This window comes from Vidua chalybeata, chromosome Z, assembly GCF_026979565.1.
Source record: "Vidua chalybeata isolate OUT-0048 chromosome Z, bVidCha1 merged haplotype, whole genome shotgun sequence".
In the NCBI taxonomy this organism is placed as follows: domain Eukaryota; kingdom Metazoa; phylum Chordata; class Aves; order Passeriformes; family Viduidae; genus Vidua; species Vidua chalybeata.
The window spans coordinates 45,929,662-45,947,204 of NC_071570.1; the positions used below are offsets into that span (position 1 = coordinate 45,929,662).

A 17,543-nucleotide genomic window follows, 5' to 3' on the forward strand; every position below is an offset into this window, starting at 1 on the left:
AACACGACCAGCAATAGGTAAGGAAGGACTCATGGATTGATTATGAGATCTGAACCTGCCCAAATCCATGGGATAACTGAGAATCCTAAAGGGATCATTGCAAGACCAAGGAGATGGAGAAAGACAGATGTTGCATCCACCTCTCAAAAGGACAATCCAGAGAACAAGAGCTTTGTAGTTCTGACTCTGTCCCTGGGTAAATCAGGCAGCAAGTCCTCAGGGAATATTTCTGGACAGATGAGGAAGTAAGTGGGGACTGGGAATAGCCATCCAATGTTTCATATGAATAAATCATGTCTGACCAACATGATTGCCTTCAATAACAAATTCAAATATTTGCAGAGAATGAGAGAGTAGTAGATATCATTTACAGCAACTTTAGGAATTCTCTGATAAGCAGAAATTGTCTGTTATTACAACATCAAAGTCCAGAAAAATACATAATTATTCATAGCTTTTCTTGGTACAAATCCTACCTTCTATCATAGAAGACTGTATTAGTAGAAACTGTTCAGGTTAAAGCTAGTGGACTGGCCATAGGCAAGTGTACCCCTTTACAAATTCTAAATGGGATTTGTTATGTATTATACGCAGCAAAGTTATGTCAACAGTAGGTCAAGATGGCTTGTGTCTCCTCCCTGCATACAAGTTTCTCTTAGAACTGTTTCTGTCTCCATTGTGTCCCAGCTATATGCTCAGAAAGAGATTTTATTAGTTTTTTTGGAAGTTCCTGTATGACTCAAAGCCAAGAGTCCTGCTGACTTTCACTAAGATGTGTAAGTTTTTTGGAAGCTTTCAGAAACTCTTGCCTGTGGCTGCCATTGTCCTTACTGTTGCGTGCTTATTCTCCTTCCTCAGAGTCAGGCCTAGTCTTAAAGCCTTGAAGAGAGATAATGAAGCTGTCTGAGTAAATGCTTTTTTTTTTGTCCTAACCATTATATAACTTTTTTAAGGCTTTCATTATACAGTTGTGGGGTGCATGGTCCATCAGCACATAGATATATTGTTGACTATTTTGTTCATATCTGCTGTCTAAACGTGTACTTTAGTTGTGATTTGTACTTACAGGTCTTTCAGGTAGTGTTCATTCTTTCTTACTTTGTAAAATAGGACAGGTTTATTTTCTCTGCCCTGCAATCAGGCCCCATGAGACCAAGGTAAAGGGGCGGTCCTATAAAAACAGAAGCTGTAACAGTATCTGTCTGGCCCACAATCCCAAGATGATGATCTGTTCCACAGTTTTCAGTACATTTTAAAAGTGCTCCAATTGATATACTTGAATTTTGACTGCTGTATCCTGACTTGCTCTTCAGATTGAGAGGGAAGGCAGGAAGGATTTGTGTCATAGAAGGGAGGAGGTGTGATACAGAAGAAGAAAAATTAATTTTCTGAAGTGTTGATTCTGTGTCCTCTCAATCCTTGCAGTTACCTGCTTATCTAATATTTCCGGTGCCTTTCTGTAACCTCATGTAGGTCCTTTTCATACATGCACATGGTGAGGTCCAGGCTGACATTCCTGACATTGCTGAATACAAAACTGGAGTAACAAAGACAGTCAGTCCTCAAATTGATTTTGAACAGCTCTTGAGAGGCATCATACAGGGTGCACAAAGCAGTGAAAATCAACTTACCTATTAGTGGGACAGAGTCAGAAGTTGCAGGCATGATCTCAGCCACAAGCAGCATGAATACAGTCAGGGAAAGAAGGACAGTAATACCTGAAGGGAATTAATATATTTGTGAAGAATGAGGAAAATGAACTCTGCAGCTGCTCTTCTGATGTCTTTGCTGTTAAATATAGCATTGTCCTGATATATAGCTAAGCCAAACCCATGACTTCATGTCTGTCAATGAAGATTAGAACTTCCACAAAGTGCAAGTGTTTTTAGATGCAACTCTATCCGCTCTCTTTCACTTTTCTCTAATACACACAAACCCTTGCTTCTCTCAAAGTAACAGAGAAATCTTTTTTGCTGAGTGAAACAAAGCTTGCAAAACTGGTGAACTACAGTGCTTTCCCAAAACATTGCACAAAGCTCAAATGGTTGTTAAGGGCTAGGAGAGACTTGCACAGACAGCAGCCTAGGTTTTGCTATCACATATTATATAACATCCCTCAAAGACATGCAGTCTGTTTTAAAAGAAGCTCTTTATTCTATCTGGAAAGGCTTTTGCTAAATCTAACCATCCTGATACTGAGAAATCAAAAGGTCAATGCATGAACATTAGCTCCTATTTTTATGTCAGCATTGTACTTCAGCTCAAATAACTCTTTTCTGTATCCCCATCCTATATTTCATAGACAGCAATTGTACCCCCAATAGCCTGTGTTTTACTTGTAAGGCAGGCTGCTCAGATACTTTTTTTAACAAAAAAAAAGTCCCACCAAAGACACTTCATATGATTTAGAAGTCCCTGTCCTGAGACAGAATCATGCACAATTAACTCTTAAGATCTCATCTGGCCCAATCTGGTGTATTTACAGCTCTTCCCTATCTCCCCTTAGAAGGAGACCCTTCCCATTTTTATCAACACACACAACAAACAGTAAATCTCATTTCGCCCTTCCATGGCTGTGCTCACAGGGGACACATGGCTAGGTGTTTGGGAGCTAATTTTGAAGGTGAAAATCCAGTGCCAAGCTGCTGCTTGGCAGCCCTTCACAGCCCTTCACCCTTTGCTTCCTAGTATGTTCCATCTGAAAAAGAGAGTCAATGAGCTGTGAAATGCATTGAGATGTACTAAAGTAGATAACAACAGGCATGACAGAATATTATCACTGCCACCTGTGCCAGCAACAAGTTCAGCTTCCTCTCAGTCCACAAGATATTATATGTGTAGCAGAGGATGTGTAAATGCCATACAGAAAGCTGTTATCCTCGTTCCTGTAACCAAAGAAGTACTTCTATTGCTCTTCTACTGAAATCTTTCTTCATCAAGCACCATAGTGCCATGAGGTATTTATTTTCCTATTTCATAGGATGCTTATAAAATAAATGAATATTTTAGCACTTACCTAAAGAAATCTTCTCCCCTGAATCAGCTGGCAAAAGGAATACAAGCAGTGCTAAGCCAGATATGAGAACACAGGGAATGAGTAAGTTCAAGCCATAGTAGAGGGTGCGGCGACGAATGATGATGGTGTACGTCACATCTGGGTATGGTTCTTTGCAGCATTCATAGTACATCTCATTCCTCTTCCCTGGGACACCTACAGAGAGGGTGATCAGAGCAGTGGAGAGAGGTGCAGGATTTCTAGTTGCCTCCCTGAACTGGACTAAGTTTATGAGCAAATGTGTGTCATCTCTGCTATTCTTGTTTCACCTTCTGTGTTTTCTAGGGTTTACTTTCATGCCTTCTGAGTCATTCAAACCTATTAGCTTAGCTAATAAAGCTCATCTGAGCCAGAACAAACCAGTCCTGGGCATCACAACCTCAACAATGTGCATTCTGCGTTTCTACATTCTGTGAATGGCAACATACTGTTGATGTGATATTCACTAGCACATGCAGTGTGCTAGTGTTTCTGCGTGACAACTTGTCACTTCTTACTTTTCTGTGATTCTCTATATATATTTGCTCTTTTTTTGTCAGAAAAAACAGACAGCCTTACTTTTCAAAAAGGTTGCCAAGTTAAGCTCAAAGTCTGTCATATCTGAAGTTAAGAGACATAGCTGTCCAATACAGATGTACTGCAGGGTTGCCCATGGTGATCCCGCTGCAGCACATTGCCTGATATGCTGCATGATGGGACTGCAAGAGCACTAGAAATGTCAGGAGAGCTGGAAGAAGTCAGTACCTTGTACTTTTCATGCCAAAATTCCTCACTTCTCCTTTGATAGATGATATGACAATGTGTGCATTTTGGCAGAGGCTCAGCAAATGTTTTTTTAAAGGATATAGCCATGGCTTGCCTGAGGTGCTATTTAATGCTTTTGCTGTATGAGCTAAATAAGTCCCTGTTTTGTTCTCCCCGGTCAGGGTTGAAGGCAGATAAACCACAAACTCTTAATCAGATATGCAAAGTTATTGGACAAAAATACCCACTGTAAAGGAGGACTGGAAGGGAGTATTGCTCTGAAATAGATGGAGTTTAGAAGACTTCACTATGGAGTCTTCTGGCTTCTCATAAAACTGAATATAATTTCTCAGATGCCCTGAATGGTAAAAATACTGCATGCAGCTGGGCCCAGTTCTGATTTCCTTGTCTGTATATCCAGATCAGAAGATAAAATGTACTTTTTGTAACCTCTCCTTGCAGTTGTCTAAGTTCCATCAATTTCTGTAACATTGCTTGTGACTTACAGCTACATAAATTAGTTCAAAATAACTTACTAGAAGTTCTCTGAATAACTAGTTCTGGACATAAGTTCTTTTGAAAATACTGGTATCTTCCAAAGCATAGAAGAGAGACATACTAATCTGTGCATTTTATGAACTGGCAGACACTTTGATGCTTTTCTGGGTGATGAAGATCCATTTATGTAAAAGAGTTGCTGAAATACTTTTTACACCAATCGATTTTGCAGATGAGTTAGAGTAAATGTGATACTAGTGTTCCACGCACCTACATGAGACACATCCAAGTTTAGTACTGACAAACTGCTCAGAGGTGTCAGGACTAGTAGTTTATGTAGTAGTTCATTTATGTAGTCAGTGGCAGGCATTTGCTTCAGAACAGTGTTTTCAGACAGTTCAATGAACGTTGCTGAAAGGCTGTCTCTGATATATGATTTTTTTTCTATTTTTTTACTTCTTCTTAGATCTATATTTTTAATATCTGTATTCCATGTCCAATTGATTGATTATTTCTATATATTTGAAATTTGCCTTTGAAAATTAGACTATTGAAAAATTGTAGATTGCCCAATTTACCCACTAAATCCCATTCTCCATTTGAGATGTAGTTGGAAATATCAGCCTCAAGCATCTGCAGGTCAATCAACCAGCCACTGTGAGTCCAGGAGCCAAACTTCAAGTCACACTTCTGCACGTCAAAGGGGAACCAGCGGACATCAATGTAACATGTGCTCTTCAAAATGCCTGTAGATAAAAATCAGTCACGATCAAACATGTGCAGGGTGCATTTCATCTTACCCTTATCGGTCTCTGATTGTGACCAAGTTTCCTCTTCAAAAATTCTGTCTGATACAGTCATGGGGTAACCAAACAAGTGGAAGTGGATATGCAGGTGGAAGATGCTCCCATGAGTGGAACAACCTCCCTTCCTCCACTAGTGAAGATCTCTCTCACTGCATCCTTGAGGTAGGTTGCCTGGGACACTGTGGCCATCCAGGAGCAGCCCAGCCTGTTTCCCAATGCCAGCTGGCCCTGGCAGTGCTGCTTGGTGTGACAGGAGCAGAGTACACCCCAGGGACTTACTGTGTTGTAATCAGCTCTTTGAAAGGAGTTCCTGGACAGACCATGCCTCAGACCCACAGTCCTTTGAAAACACATTGTTATCCTAAACCTTGCTCAGTGCTGGCCTTTATCATCTGTGTGGTAACTGAGCCTTGAATTTAACTCTGGATGTGCCTAGTTCATGTTCTGGGATGTTTTAAGGGGTCTAATGGGTAGGGAACAACAGGGGAGCAGCCATCAGGGAAGTCATTGCTGATCCCCACTGGGCCCTATGGACCTGCCTGGGGACAGTGCTATGCTATGACACAAAGTCTAGGAATTTTTTGTCCACCACAGTGAGCAACTGTGGGATAGCCTCTGTGTTTGCTGGTCAGTCCTGGATGCTGGACCATGCAGTCATGGAATCAGCAGCACAGATTAAAAGAGACTGAGACTAGGGCTCAACTGGCTGAAACCGATCCTGGTTTGCCTTTTCACCTGGATTTTTAGGCTTAGCCTGGCAAGAAGGGCTTCAATGCTGAGCGAGTGCTGCTCTTGGGGTCACCTCTGCTCACACACATCTCCACACAACAGAGACCTAGCAGGACTACACATGAAACATGATGACAGGGTGCACAACACCTTAGGTGCGACTCTGAATGTTCTGAACAAACTGCTCAGGAGAACATTTTACTACTTCATAAAGTGTAAATGCCACTGATAGTGGACTTAAATTTTCTTAGTGGGTCTGTCCCATTATTAGACTGGTTGCAAATTTCCACAGATGGCTTTTAAACACCTTGGTTTCATTCATGAAGGAAACCTGCTTGAAATTACTTGATTAAAAGTAAACAAATACTCTCTGTGCCCTACCTGGAGGAATATATTGGCAGGATCCAGAGTAGTTCACCAGCACATTTGTGTGAAATGTTGCATCAAATCTTTCATCTGCACTGTAACACAGTATAAACAAAACAGAGCAAAATAAAGAAAAAGCAAGCTGATGTGTGAGTAAAGATTTAACTGTCAACATAGAAATAACCTTTTGGCTGAATTAAGTTCCTACATCTGGGTGAAGTATCTACTCTTGATAAATATTCTTGAAGTATCTACTCTTGATAGGAGGAACTCAGTTCCTCCTAGTTACTGTCAGCCTGCACCTGGGCAGGCTGCTTGCATGCTGCAATGTTCTCAAAGAAGTGAGAGGCAGAGTGTTGCATGTCTCAGAAAAAGGGCAGAAGGAAAAGAAGCAAAAGTGTTACATTAGCTGTATCCAAAAACCGGACAGTTGCAACAATGAGGCTTTTATAGGGCACCTGTCAAAATGAGGCAACTCACCACATAAATCAGGTTATCTGTTACCTTACCCAGATATCTGTTGTAACAGATACATGGTAACTGCAATGGTGGTCTGACATAACAATTCTGCGGTCTCCTGAGATGCAGAGAGGACAAGAGCTTGCTTCTAGCATTGGAAGAAACCACTGGAGAGAAGTTATTTTAGGGACTTTAGGAGGAGATTCATTGAAACTCCAAGAGCAAAAGGGACCAAGAAAAGAGAATTTCTTTACTATTACAACAATTCTGAGAAAATTAAAGGGGTAATGAGCCAGACAAGGACATGGTTCTTCAAAGAAGCAGGTCTGGGGGCTGGTTCCAGAGGGTCTCTTAGGAAGAGATTAACCACAGAGGGATCCCCTGGCTTGTAGAGCCTTTCCTGTAGTGGCTATGTGTAGGTCTATATTGCATGACTACACCATCCTACATACCCTGTCTTTCAACCAGATTTTAAAAATTCAGAGCCTCCATTACTCTTCCGATATGCTCTTTATCCATGTCTTGAGTCCTCAGTCCTCAGTATTGTCCCCAACACAAAACAAAGAGGATGACACTGAAGAGCCTAAGTCCAGAATGAGTGATAATTATCAAAGACATAAAAGACAACAAAAAGGGTTTTTTTAAGTAGAAAGGGACAAGGAAAAGAGGAAAGGAAGGGAAAAAAACAACAGGGTGAAGAAAGCTGCAGTATCCTGTACCCTGTGTGCCTCACTCTTTGCAACTCATTCTCACACAGTGTCAGGAATCCATGGCAGAACAGGGATGAAAAGGTTAAGGAAATGTAGATAAGACAGAGTCTACTCAGCAGAGCTGATGAAATTTACTCTTGAGAACTGAAAGGATGGGCTGAAATACCCTCCGAAGCATTAACAATTATCTGTGAGAGCTTGTGGAGAAGAGGGAAGGGCATGGTGAATTAAGGGAGATCAAAGAGAATTCTGACTTCTTTTAAAGGTGAAATTATAGACACATCAGCCTAACTTCAAAGAAAATGGGGTGAAACATCTGGCACAGATTTGTGAAGGGCCAACTGCATCAAATCAATCTAATTTTCATACTAAGAGGAGGCTGGTATCTATCTGAATTTCAGCATGTTCTTATAAACTATAGTAATATGGACCAAGCTGTATGCCTCCTTTTTAGAGATTGAAAAGGAATAAAGAGACAGTAAGAAGCAAAGCTGAAATAAAGAAGAACACTTAAACATTCTAGGTCTTTCCAGGCCTCCCTTGGATATCTTGTAATGAGGGTTTAGAATGGAATATAGATCATGGTGAACTCTGGAAATTAACAAAATGAAATTTAGTCTAGGTAATTAGAAAGTATTACCCTGCAAACAGTCAGAGAAAAACATAACAGGGAAAATCTAGTAAGACAGCAGAACTGAATGATAACATCTGGGGTTTGCATTAGATCAAAAAATAAGTCCAGAATCCCATGTCCAAAAGTACAAAGTACAAATAAGTACCAAATCCCCTTCTCCTGGAAAGCATTAAGGAAACAGCTGTCTAGAAAGTTTCCACTTCATTCAACACTGCAGCAATGCTGTCTAGAGAGCTAAATTCATCTCTGTAGAGGGAAAAACAGATTAGAGAATGTTCAGAGTAGAAGAATGACAGAGAGGTTTATAAAATATGTGATAACAAAAGTGAGATGAAAATCCATTTGTTTACTTCAATCAGAAACACTATGACACACATAGGACAGTAGTTCTCCTGCAGATATGGTAATTTTGAAAAGACTGTAATAGTTTTCTCTCTGTGTTCACTGAGAAAAAGTTAAAGAAGACATCTGCAGAACTACAGCAAGGAAGAATAGACTGGCTATTAGAAAAATCTGTTATCTGATACTTGCTTGTTTTTGTTACTCTTAAGAGTGAGACCAAATCCATAGAGGACAAAAGGCCCATAGTATCAGTGAAGCATGGCTGATTTTCAGCACATATTTCTAGTTTCCTACCAGCCATTTTACATCTTGCTTACCTGTTATACAGAAGAATGTCTGGTACCCAAATCTGGTCGGCAGGAAATCGCAAGTTCTGCACTCCTGGGTATTCATATTGATCCCAAGACAAGTAAACATCAACCCAGGACTGTTGACGAACACATACATCAGATTATATGAGCTTTTAAAAGTCCTCTAAGTTCTTTGGAATATTATGGAACAGAATAGATTTTGACAATAGCAAAAGCCGCAGTATGATAATAGTTAAATGCTCGGTTTTAATTATTAAGAAAGGCTGGCATATATTGAGGAAACAACAATGTGACTACTGAAGACAGTGTTTAGCTCTTCATCTTGTGGCCAGAAGTCAGACATCCCAAACCTTTCCTGGTGGGCTGGCAGAACCACTGGCAGTAGGTACCTCCATGAGCTCTGCTGGCTCTGAAGTGGTTTTTCTGAAAAGGTAGTTAGTGGTAGGTGGACCATGGTCTGAGACTCCCCATTGGGTGGAAATAATTGAATCTATTACAAAGGTTGGGTGACTATTTTACTAACCACCTTGCTATAAGAGGTAGGCAAATGAACTTCATATGCCAAGGGGCTGTTTCTGATCCCATCTCCTCCACCTCAACACAGTTAATTTGGGAAAGGTGCAGGAACAGCTTTTGGGAAGAACCTTCTGACTTTCAATGAAGCTCAATGGGAGGCTTGCAAGGGAAACCTTAATCAGTGGAACATCTGAACCTGTGGAACATCTCTGCAAGGCACAGGACACCCACAGGCTCTGACCTAACAATCCTGTAGTCATACAGGTTTGTCTGGGTTAGCTTTTGCAATATAAAAATGCTAATTTCTGCTGCAAATCCCAGCAGGTAGCTGAGGAAAAACCAGCCTGCTCAGCTGAACATATTAATATGAGATAGTGTTTGGCTGTGAAAATCAAAGTGGAATTAATTTAATCATTCAAGTCTCCCACTGGTTTTTCCTTCAAGAACTGCTTCTTTCCTGACCACAATCCCTTAAGGAGATTTGTTTGTGCAGCATAAAAAAGAAACACTGTATCCCTCACCATAGGCAGCCAGGTAGACCTGATAGGAAATTCCGTCCTGCAAAGGAGGTCCCTTCCCCTAGTGAAGTTTTGCTTATTCTGTGTGAGCATTCAGGTGAACCCTCAGCTGGAGCAGGTTGCAGAAGAGGGAGGAGGAATGTTTATGTAAGAGGTTTGTAAAGCATGAGGGAAGACAATATCCCAGAGAGCTGCCTGGGTGCTGCCAGCAGCAAAGCAGCATCAGGCCCTCTGTGGTCCCTGGACTATCCACCACCCCCTATGAGTAGTCTGCATGTGGTCTAGTGACCACATCCATGTTCAGGGACAGATGCCCTGGCTCCTAATTTCAGGCAGAGATGGGATTTTCCCAGAAGTGGCAAGTGCAGGTGCCTGTCTTACTGGGTGTTTGGCTCGTTTGTAAGTCCCCATCACTGGTTATGGAGAGGGCCTTGAGCCTCTTGAAGATTCTCTTCTTAGCTATGACTCTTCTTAGCTTAGTCCCTAATGCTGGACTGTTTGTTACTAGATCACTACATCCACTGCCAAAACATGCTCAAAAGGTCAACAGGTCTGTCCAAAGGATTAGTATAGTCTCCTGAATTTAATTTTCTATTCTAAAAGGTGCACTAGGGAAATTTTAAAGGACTCAAAATCCCTGCTTATATTGCATTATACATGAGCTGTAAAATAGCTGTCTTGCTTTTCTGCTAAGAAACCACATTCAGTAGTTTTCAATTAGAGTTTCTTTACTTTACTGACAGAGGTTACTCACCATCTGCAGCCAAGCATTGGTGATCAACACCTGATTCTTCTCATCCTTTGAACAAAAGAGGGGAGGGAAGAAAAGACAGGATAAAAAGGATTGAAACAGTTTGATTAGAGATGGAAGAGTTTCTGTGTCTTTTAGAGAATCCAGACTTTTGGGGTACATAAACCAAACTCCATGGAGTAGATTATGAGCTCACTAGAGCACCACTATTTGGCCCAGACAATAGTGGCTCTTCTTCTTATCTTTTAAACTACAGACTCCCTGTGTTTATCATAACTGATCAACAATAGAAAGGAAAGTAAGAGATGATTTCTCTTATTTTTCTGGGGATTAACTCCTTACCAAGTTTTACCTTCTAGCTACTTGCTCAAAACAAGATGTTCTCCTGTACCACACTGCATATCACAGCTGGAGAGATTTTATGTTGTATTTGCTGCCACTGCAAAGCAATGGTGAAATAATGCTGGAAGTACTGTCCTTTTCAAGTGCCATTGCTATGTAACTTAGCTTTGGCTAAAGGAAAGAAAGGGCTGGCCTTGGGCAGAAGCTATCACTTGGGTAAAAGGACACAAATGCTGTGTGAGAGGGAGCTCACACAACACCTACATAGAGCGGGAGTCTGCAGGTTCATTCCTGCATGCAGAGGCCATGGGGAAGAATCTCTTAGACACAAAGATGCTCTCACCACATAGTTGGTAACCAAGTTTTTTGGGGAGTCACAAGGTGCCCAGTTTTCTGCAGTTACTCTACAGGTGCAGGACCCTGCACCCTGGGGATAGAGAAGCAAGGCTGCAGAGTCACTGTGGTGCAGATACACAGGTACACAAACACCACCATAGCCACGGCCCTGCACTTCCCAGGAGCTGAGGCTGTGCTGCTCACAGGGACTGGCTCACTGTATGCCCAGCTGTCCCTGTGTGTGTCTGTGCCCTAGGAAGCTTACATGGTTGTCTGCAGCGTTTCAGGTGGGAGACATTGCAATTGCAAGCTGCTTGGTAGGCATTTAAACTATACAGAGTTTCTCAGACATGCATGCCCTCTCTGGTCATGTCCTTATTGCAGTACTTACTCTCTAATAAGGTAGAAAAACCTAAACTCCCTTATTCACGAATAATGAGGTCTGCTTGAGGTCTGCTCACCTCAAGCTACATTCATTCTGCCTTTCCTCCTCTCTTCCCTTCCTGAACCTTGTTTGCAGCATGATCTCCTCTTCATACATTTGGATTGTTGCAGCTTCAGAAATACCACAACCTAGAAAGGGAGTGTCATGGTTTGACACTGGCACAATGCCAGCGGCCCCATGAAAATGCACCTTCCCCAATAAGTGCTGTGAGACACGATCGGGAGCAGAACAGAGCAGGCTCAAGCTTAGTAATAAAGGAAAAATAATTTTATTAAGCTACTACTATGATAAAAGACACACACTAAATTCAGAATGAAAACCCTCCAAAACACTCCTCTTGCCCCCACTCAAACTCCAACAAACCACAGTGAGACACAACTTGGACCCTCAATCAAGTCATCACCCTTCAGGTAATCAATACTCAGTCCACCAAGGGAGAGGGGAGTCTCTCTTGCACCATAGACCCCCAGGAAACACAGTTGCCACCTCTTGTGTTTCCATGTCACACATGGCACCGCCCGGAGAAAATCTGCCAGTGTGACACTCTCCTTTCCATGTACAGTGCTCTCACCATTGTGCATGCACAGACTGCTCATAGGGCTCCTTTAAGGATGCTTTGCCAAGGACCTAAAGAACAATAGTTCAGTTTCTCATTTTGGGACCACATTTTCTTCCTCCCCTGGGGCCGAGGGTCTCAAGAACAGAGATCATCTTCTTCCTGAAGACAGAGGGCACCACCACACCCTCCTCAACTCTTCTCTGTTCACTCCATTCCTGTGCTGGTAGTCACTGAAGCAGGTCTCTTGGCTCATCATTGTACCCCCCTAAAAATGCAGTCTCTGTTGCAGGAGGAATTGGTTCAGTCTATGGCTAACAAGAAAAGTCCAGCCAAAAGCTACTCTATCATCTCCTCCCACCTAAAAATTTCTTCTTCTAACATCTCAGGTCCGGAGACAGTCCGGGGACTGTCTCTCTTCTCTTTCAAATCGAGGAGGAGTAACATTTTGCAAACTTTAATTTCCTAGTAAACGGTTAAAAGTCTCAGACTCCCTGGATGGCTGAAATCTCTGCCCAGGACTCCAACTCCCACGGCTGAGCACTTTTCCCCCCACTTCTCCTTCCCATCTACCAGCAAATTCCAGGTGCCATCAGGCTCTCTGTATCTTTCCCTCTGGGGGGGCAGGGGGACAAAAGCATCTCAGTTTCTCTCCACCCTTCCGTCCGCAGAGGGTCCACCTGGTTCCAGTCCTTCAGCCCCTGGCCTACCTCTCCCAGGCCACATGGCTTCCCCTCCCCCACCCAGCCTGTGGCTGGGCAGGGGAGAGCCTGCACAGCACTCTGACCAGAAGCAAAGAGAGAGTTCCACTAGGAGCTCTTGCTTTTAACCCCCTGTGTTCTCAGAGGTGTGTCCATGCCCTCAGTGGTCACTCCAAGTGCCAATATCCAAACCTGACCACTGAGTGGTTTGACCCAAACTTCCCGAGAAACTTCACTTCCGTGTCAAACCAGGACAGGAGACATCATTGACCTGGAGGATTCCTGATTGTTTTGGCACTGTGGCGAGAGTTAGGCTCTGCCACCAGGCTCCTGTCTCCAGGAAAGGTAAACTTCAGACATGAAACAGGTCTTTGCCATAGTGATCCACACCAAACTCTCTACCACACTACCTCCTCTTGAGCCCCTTTGAGACCTGACTGCACTGCTTCTGCTGCTATGAGATGCCACACAAAAATCAGATGTGAGTTTATATTGTTATACTGATCATACATTTCCCTTTCTCCTCTCGGCTGCTCCAGCAAATGTACTTCTCTCTCTATGTAAACTACAACCCACCTCCAGAGGCCTGGTCCTTCTGCACCCCCTTTTGTTCCCTTGGTTGCTGTGGTTGAAGGATTGTAAGAAAATCTGCATAAAAATAAGAAAAGGACTGTGCTTGTTGAGACAAGTTTTTTAGATGCTGAAGGATTCAAACACCACCTTGAAAAATAAAATTCTAAAGTAAAGAATAACCCCAGAGCTGGTAATTGAGAGACTCATCAGAGCTATCTGTGTCCACTGACCTGTAAAATGAAAGCAACCCAGAAACACAGCGGTTGTGTCCCAGGGATCATCAGAGGCTAGCTATCAGCCCATCTGACTGATGCATTCCTGGCCACCAATGACTCCTGAGGTGTCCTGTAGGGCTGGCAATCATGATGGTCATCTGAATTGCACATCACGTATTAACAATATTTTGTGTTGTTACCAAATAGTGCTTTATACTTGTAAGCTGCACATGTCCTCCTAACAAGACTTTCTGTGTAGTGTTAAAAGAGCTTGAATAACGTGATTAAAAAGCTGGTCAGCAACAATCAGCCAATGCCGTTGCTGTACAAAAACTAAGGATTTTCCCCATCCATACTGAAACCTACAGGGAAGGAGAAGAGGGAACATTCCTCATTTTGTCATCTACCTATGTAAACCTTACGGGAATGTGTTAAAATCCAATGTACATCTGTGAGGCTGGGTGTTTCCAGCATATCAGATGCCTTCTATCAGGAGCCTTTCATATGTGGCTCTGATTTACAAGGAAACTAATTTTTTTCTGGCACAGTAAGTTTATACTTGACAGCTTGCAAAGGAAGATATCTCGGGCTGACTTCTGTATTTCACAAAACTGTTAGTTGTCCTTATCTGTTTATCTGTGTGTCAGATACTAATGATCTGGCTAATCAGCTTTGATTCCAAACAATTCATCAGGCAGGTATTTCAGGTAGCATTAAATTTACTGTCATGGGTCTGCTTTGCCTGCTTTTCACAGGGTTACTGTGCTTAGATATGTTTTGTAGTCAAAGCAACACTTACAGTTTTGAGTTCTGAAATGCTTATCTAGAGAGCGACAATGGTCTTCCTTGTCTGGTGTTTAGATAGCAGCAAAACCACAAGGTCTAACTAGGGCTTTGGACTGCTTATGTCTCTCTTAGCTTGGATGAAAAAAAAAGTCACTTCAGGATGTTTTCTTGGCCATTCAGAGACTATTCCCATCCTTGCCTTTAGGCTGGTGAGCTCTTAAATGGCATCTGACATTTTGGCAAAACACAGAAAATGCTTCCATATGTAGGCCTGGTCAACAGATGCAGCCTGATAGGTCCTTCTCATTGCACAGCAGAACAAAACATTTTCCAAACAAGGATCTGAGTTTTCCAGAAGTACCTGGTTTGCAGAAGCAGCAAAGCTGACTTTACACTGGGCAGGCATTTGTCCAGGTGCAGCTCTCCTGCTAAGTTCTTTCTAGAGAAGGACCCTGAGGAACCAAGGAAAAAGTGCCTGCTGGGGCTGCCGAGGAGATGAGGGCCATGGGAACCTTGAGTCTGAGTCCACCCCCGGTTAGAGTGAGAGGCATTTCAGAGCTGAGGTGTTTATGGAGCTTTCGATCTTTGTGGTGGTCTATTGAGCCACGTAACTTTGCATTCTCTAAGGAAATACTTCGGCCTTTGCAGTGGGCTGGTTACCTTGCCTTTCCAGGGCTGCAGAAGAATTACAGCTCCTGCCATCTTCATCATGACCTGTGTGCAGTACGCACCTCTAAAATACCTTGGCATAGAAGGGACTGTATTTTTCTGTTACATGGACACTCACAAACAAATAACATGGTGAATGTGTGTGCTCTCTGTCTCAGGAGATAACCGCTCACTTAGCTTTGCTTAAGTTAAACGGTAATTATTGAGCTTGGGAAGTGCTGGAGGCAGTTCCCTCATTCTTTGTCACTGGTTTATGCAGAGGAGTTTAAAGGTTAGTTGAGAGGATGCCTTTCCTCCCAGGAGAAAACTTGAATAATCTATCACACAGATTTTTCTGTTCAAGATTCCTATCTTGGCACTGTCAGCCTTGGGGATGGCCTTCCCTCTGCATTGGCCAGCTCTCAGCTCCCATTTTTTTGTGTAGTAAAGCATTAAAAGCAGCCCTGCAAAGATTCCGGGTGAGGCTGAAAATGATCAGCTCCCAGAGGTGCTTTTCCATCATTCTCTTGGCAGTTCTGTTTTGCAAGTGCTCAGCTCAGACAAACAATTTGCTTCTAGTATTTAAAAATGCTGGAAAAGCTGTGGTCACTAGTGAGTGCAACACTTGTTCTCTAAATCCTTCCTGGATTTATCTGGGTCATTTTCTCCCCTTTCTATCTCTAGCCTGACTCCAGTTAATCCTCTGCCCTGGATATCTGCTTATTTCTACAGCCACCTTTGACCCATGTCAAGTGACAGTTTGGTTTGTTCTAGTGCACATGCTGTGACATGTGAATGTTTTAGTTTGGTTTTCTTTTCCCTGGCCTAAATTCAAAGCTTACAATGTATGTACATCTGCCCGCATTGTGCACCACTGCCTGTCAACAGATTCTCCCTTGCCAGGTCAACATCTAAATAAAATATAATTGCCCTTAGCCACATAATTACCTGGGTCATATCACCTGAACAAAAAAACCCAAAACCCTTCCTGGTTCAGTTGTCATACCATATGATTACATGTCATCAATGTAGCAAGGCATTTGTTGCCAGGTTATCAGCAGGAATCAATAATTCTTGCCCTCTCACAGAGCCACAGAAGTGGGAGTAGAATCAGCCACTGAATTATTTCAAGACAATGATCAGAAAAGTCCCTAATTGAACAGGTAGCTCTCAGTGGTCATGTGCAACTACTTTGGTACTACTTCAGGTAATTTTAATTTTTTTTTCCCAATGTTTTTGTACCTGAAGATGAGAAGGGAAACAGTCAAGTGACATGAAAATATTAACATGGAGAATTGGAAAGTTTTGTTAGCAGAGACACTGATCTTTGAGTGGGATCTTATTCAAAATATCCAAAGGAATTGATCAAGCTTTCAAATGCTTGTATGCTCAATCTACAACAGCACAGGCACTCCTTTCCATTGCTGAGCCACCAATCCACCCACAATTTTCAGCTGATTATCTAAAACTCAGCTCAAATGCATTGAATGATTGAAGGATCACAGACACAGTAATTTTGAGGAGTGCTCAGGTTGCCCTGGCAACATTCAAGCATCGTTGGGCAGCCTTTGTATTTCAGGGCTCTCATTAAAAACCTGAAATAAACCTTTTCATTGTAACATCAACTATGTAGGGATAACTTAAGTTTAAATACTTCATCTCAATCCCTTTAACAAAGCACCCTCAGGAGGAAGATGGAAATCAGACAGGAGGGCCCAGGGTTAAGGTGAAAGACTGGGGAGAAATACAAAAATACAGAGGAATAACAAAAGAACACCTGCTGAGTATTTTGTTGCCCATCAAGATGAAGATACATCTGGGCAAGTGCTCATAGCTGGACATTTTCGTTGCTCAGGATTTCCTCCTCTGAATGGTTGGAAGTGATGCTTAATAAGTGTTTTATAATTTTGAATCACACTCCCATCTGATGCCACTGGCTTCTCCTTGAGGTCATGCTTCTCCTTGGCTTCCCTCCTGTCTTGAAGAGGAATGTGTTCTTTCACTGTTGACAAGAAGTGCAATCTGCCTTTGGTCTTTCCACTGTGTAGCAGCTATTACAAAGGCAGCGTAGTAGGCTGTGTAGGCTGTGTGGTCCCACTGTCTTTAACCACCCGCATTCTTCTCCCCCCAGTTTGGGGGCAGTACCATTGCATCTCTATCTGCTGCTTTCAGCAGAGTCTGTTCACTTGCTTTTGGGACAGGAACTTTAAGTATTGGAGGTTTTGGCCCCTGTCAGATCACACTCCTCCCCTTACAAGCCCCTGAGCAAGGAGCAATTATTTGTGGTGACAGTGGAGAGTTTAAAACCTGTACTTAGAGAAGCACAGCATTGAAAGAGGGACTGTGCCAGAGAAGCCAGCAAACACAGGGATGCCAGCCATATTCGTTAGGCTGTGTAATGCATGGTTATAAAAAGTCCTCAGGAGGTATTCCTTGTGAAAGCCTTGGCTTCCTGTATGTCAGAGACCAACCAGACATGGATGTTAAATGCAAAGGCCTGGA

General features: G+C 42.6%; 1 protein-coding gene across 1 annotated transcript in view; it reads right to left on the minus strand.

Annotated features, from left to right (window-relative positions):
• The window catches only part of LOC128781606 (neuronal acetylcholine receptor subunit alpha-7-like), a 56,989-nt gene that overhangs the window by 17,358 nt on the left and 22,088 nt on the right, over window positions 1-17,543 (minus strand). The window contains exons 3-8 of the mRNA XM_053931287.1: window positions 10,443-10,487; window positions 8,661-8,770; window positions 6,214-6,293; window positions 4,876-5,043; window positions 3,017-3,211; window positions 1,632-1,718 (exon numbers count right to left, since the gene is read on the minus strand). Of these exons, the coding sequence (XP_053787262.1) occupies window positions 1,632-1,718; window positions 3,017-3,211; window positions 4,876-5,043; window positions 6,214-6,293; window positions 8,661-8,770; window positions 10,443-10,487 (685 nt within the window). The remainder of the gene's footprint in view (window positions 1-1,631; window positions 1,719-3,016; window positions 3,212-4,875; window positions 5,044-6,213; window positions 6,294-8,660; window positions 8,771-10,442; window positions 10,488-17,543) is intronic.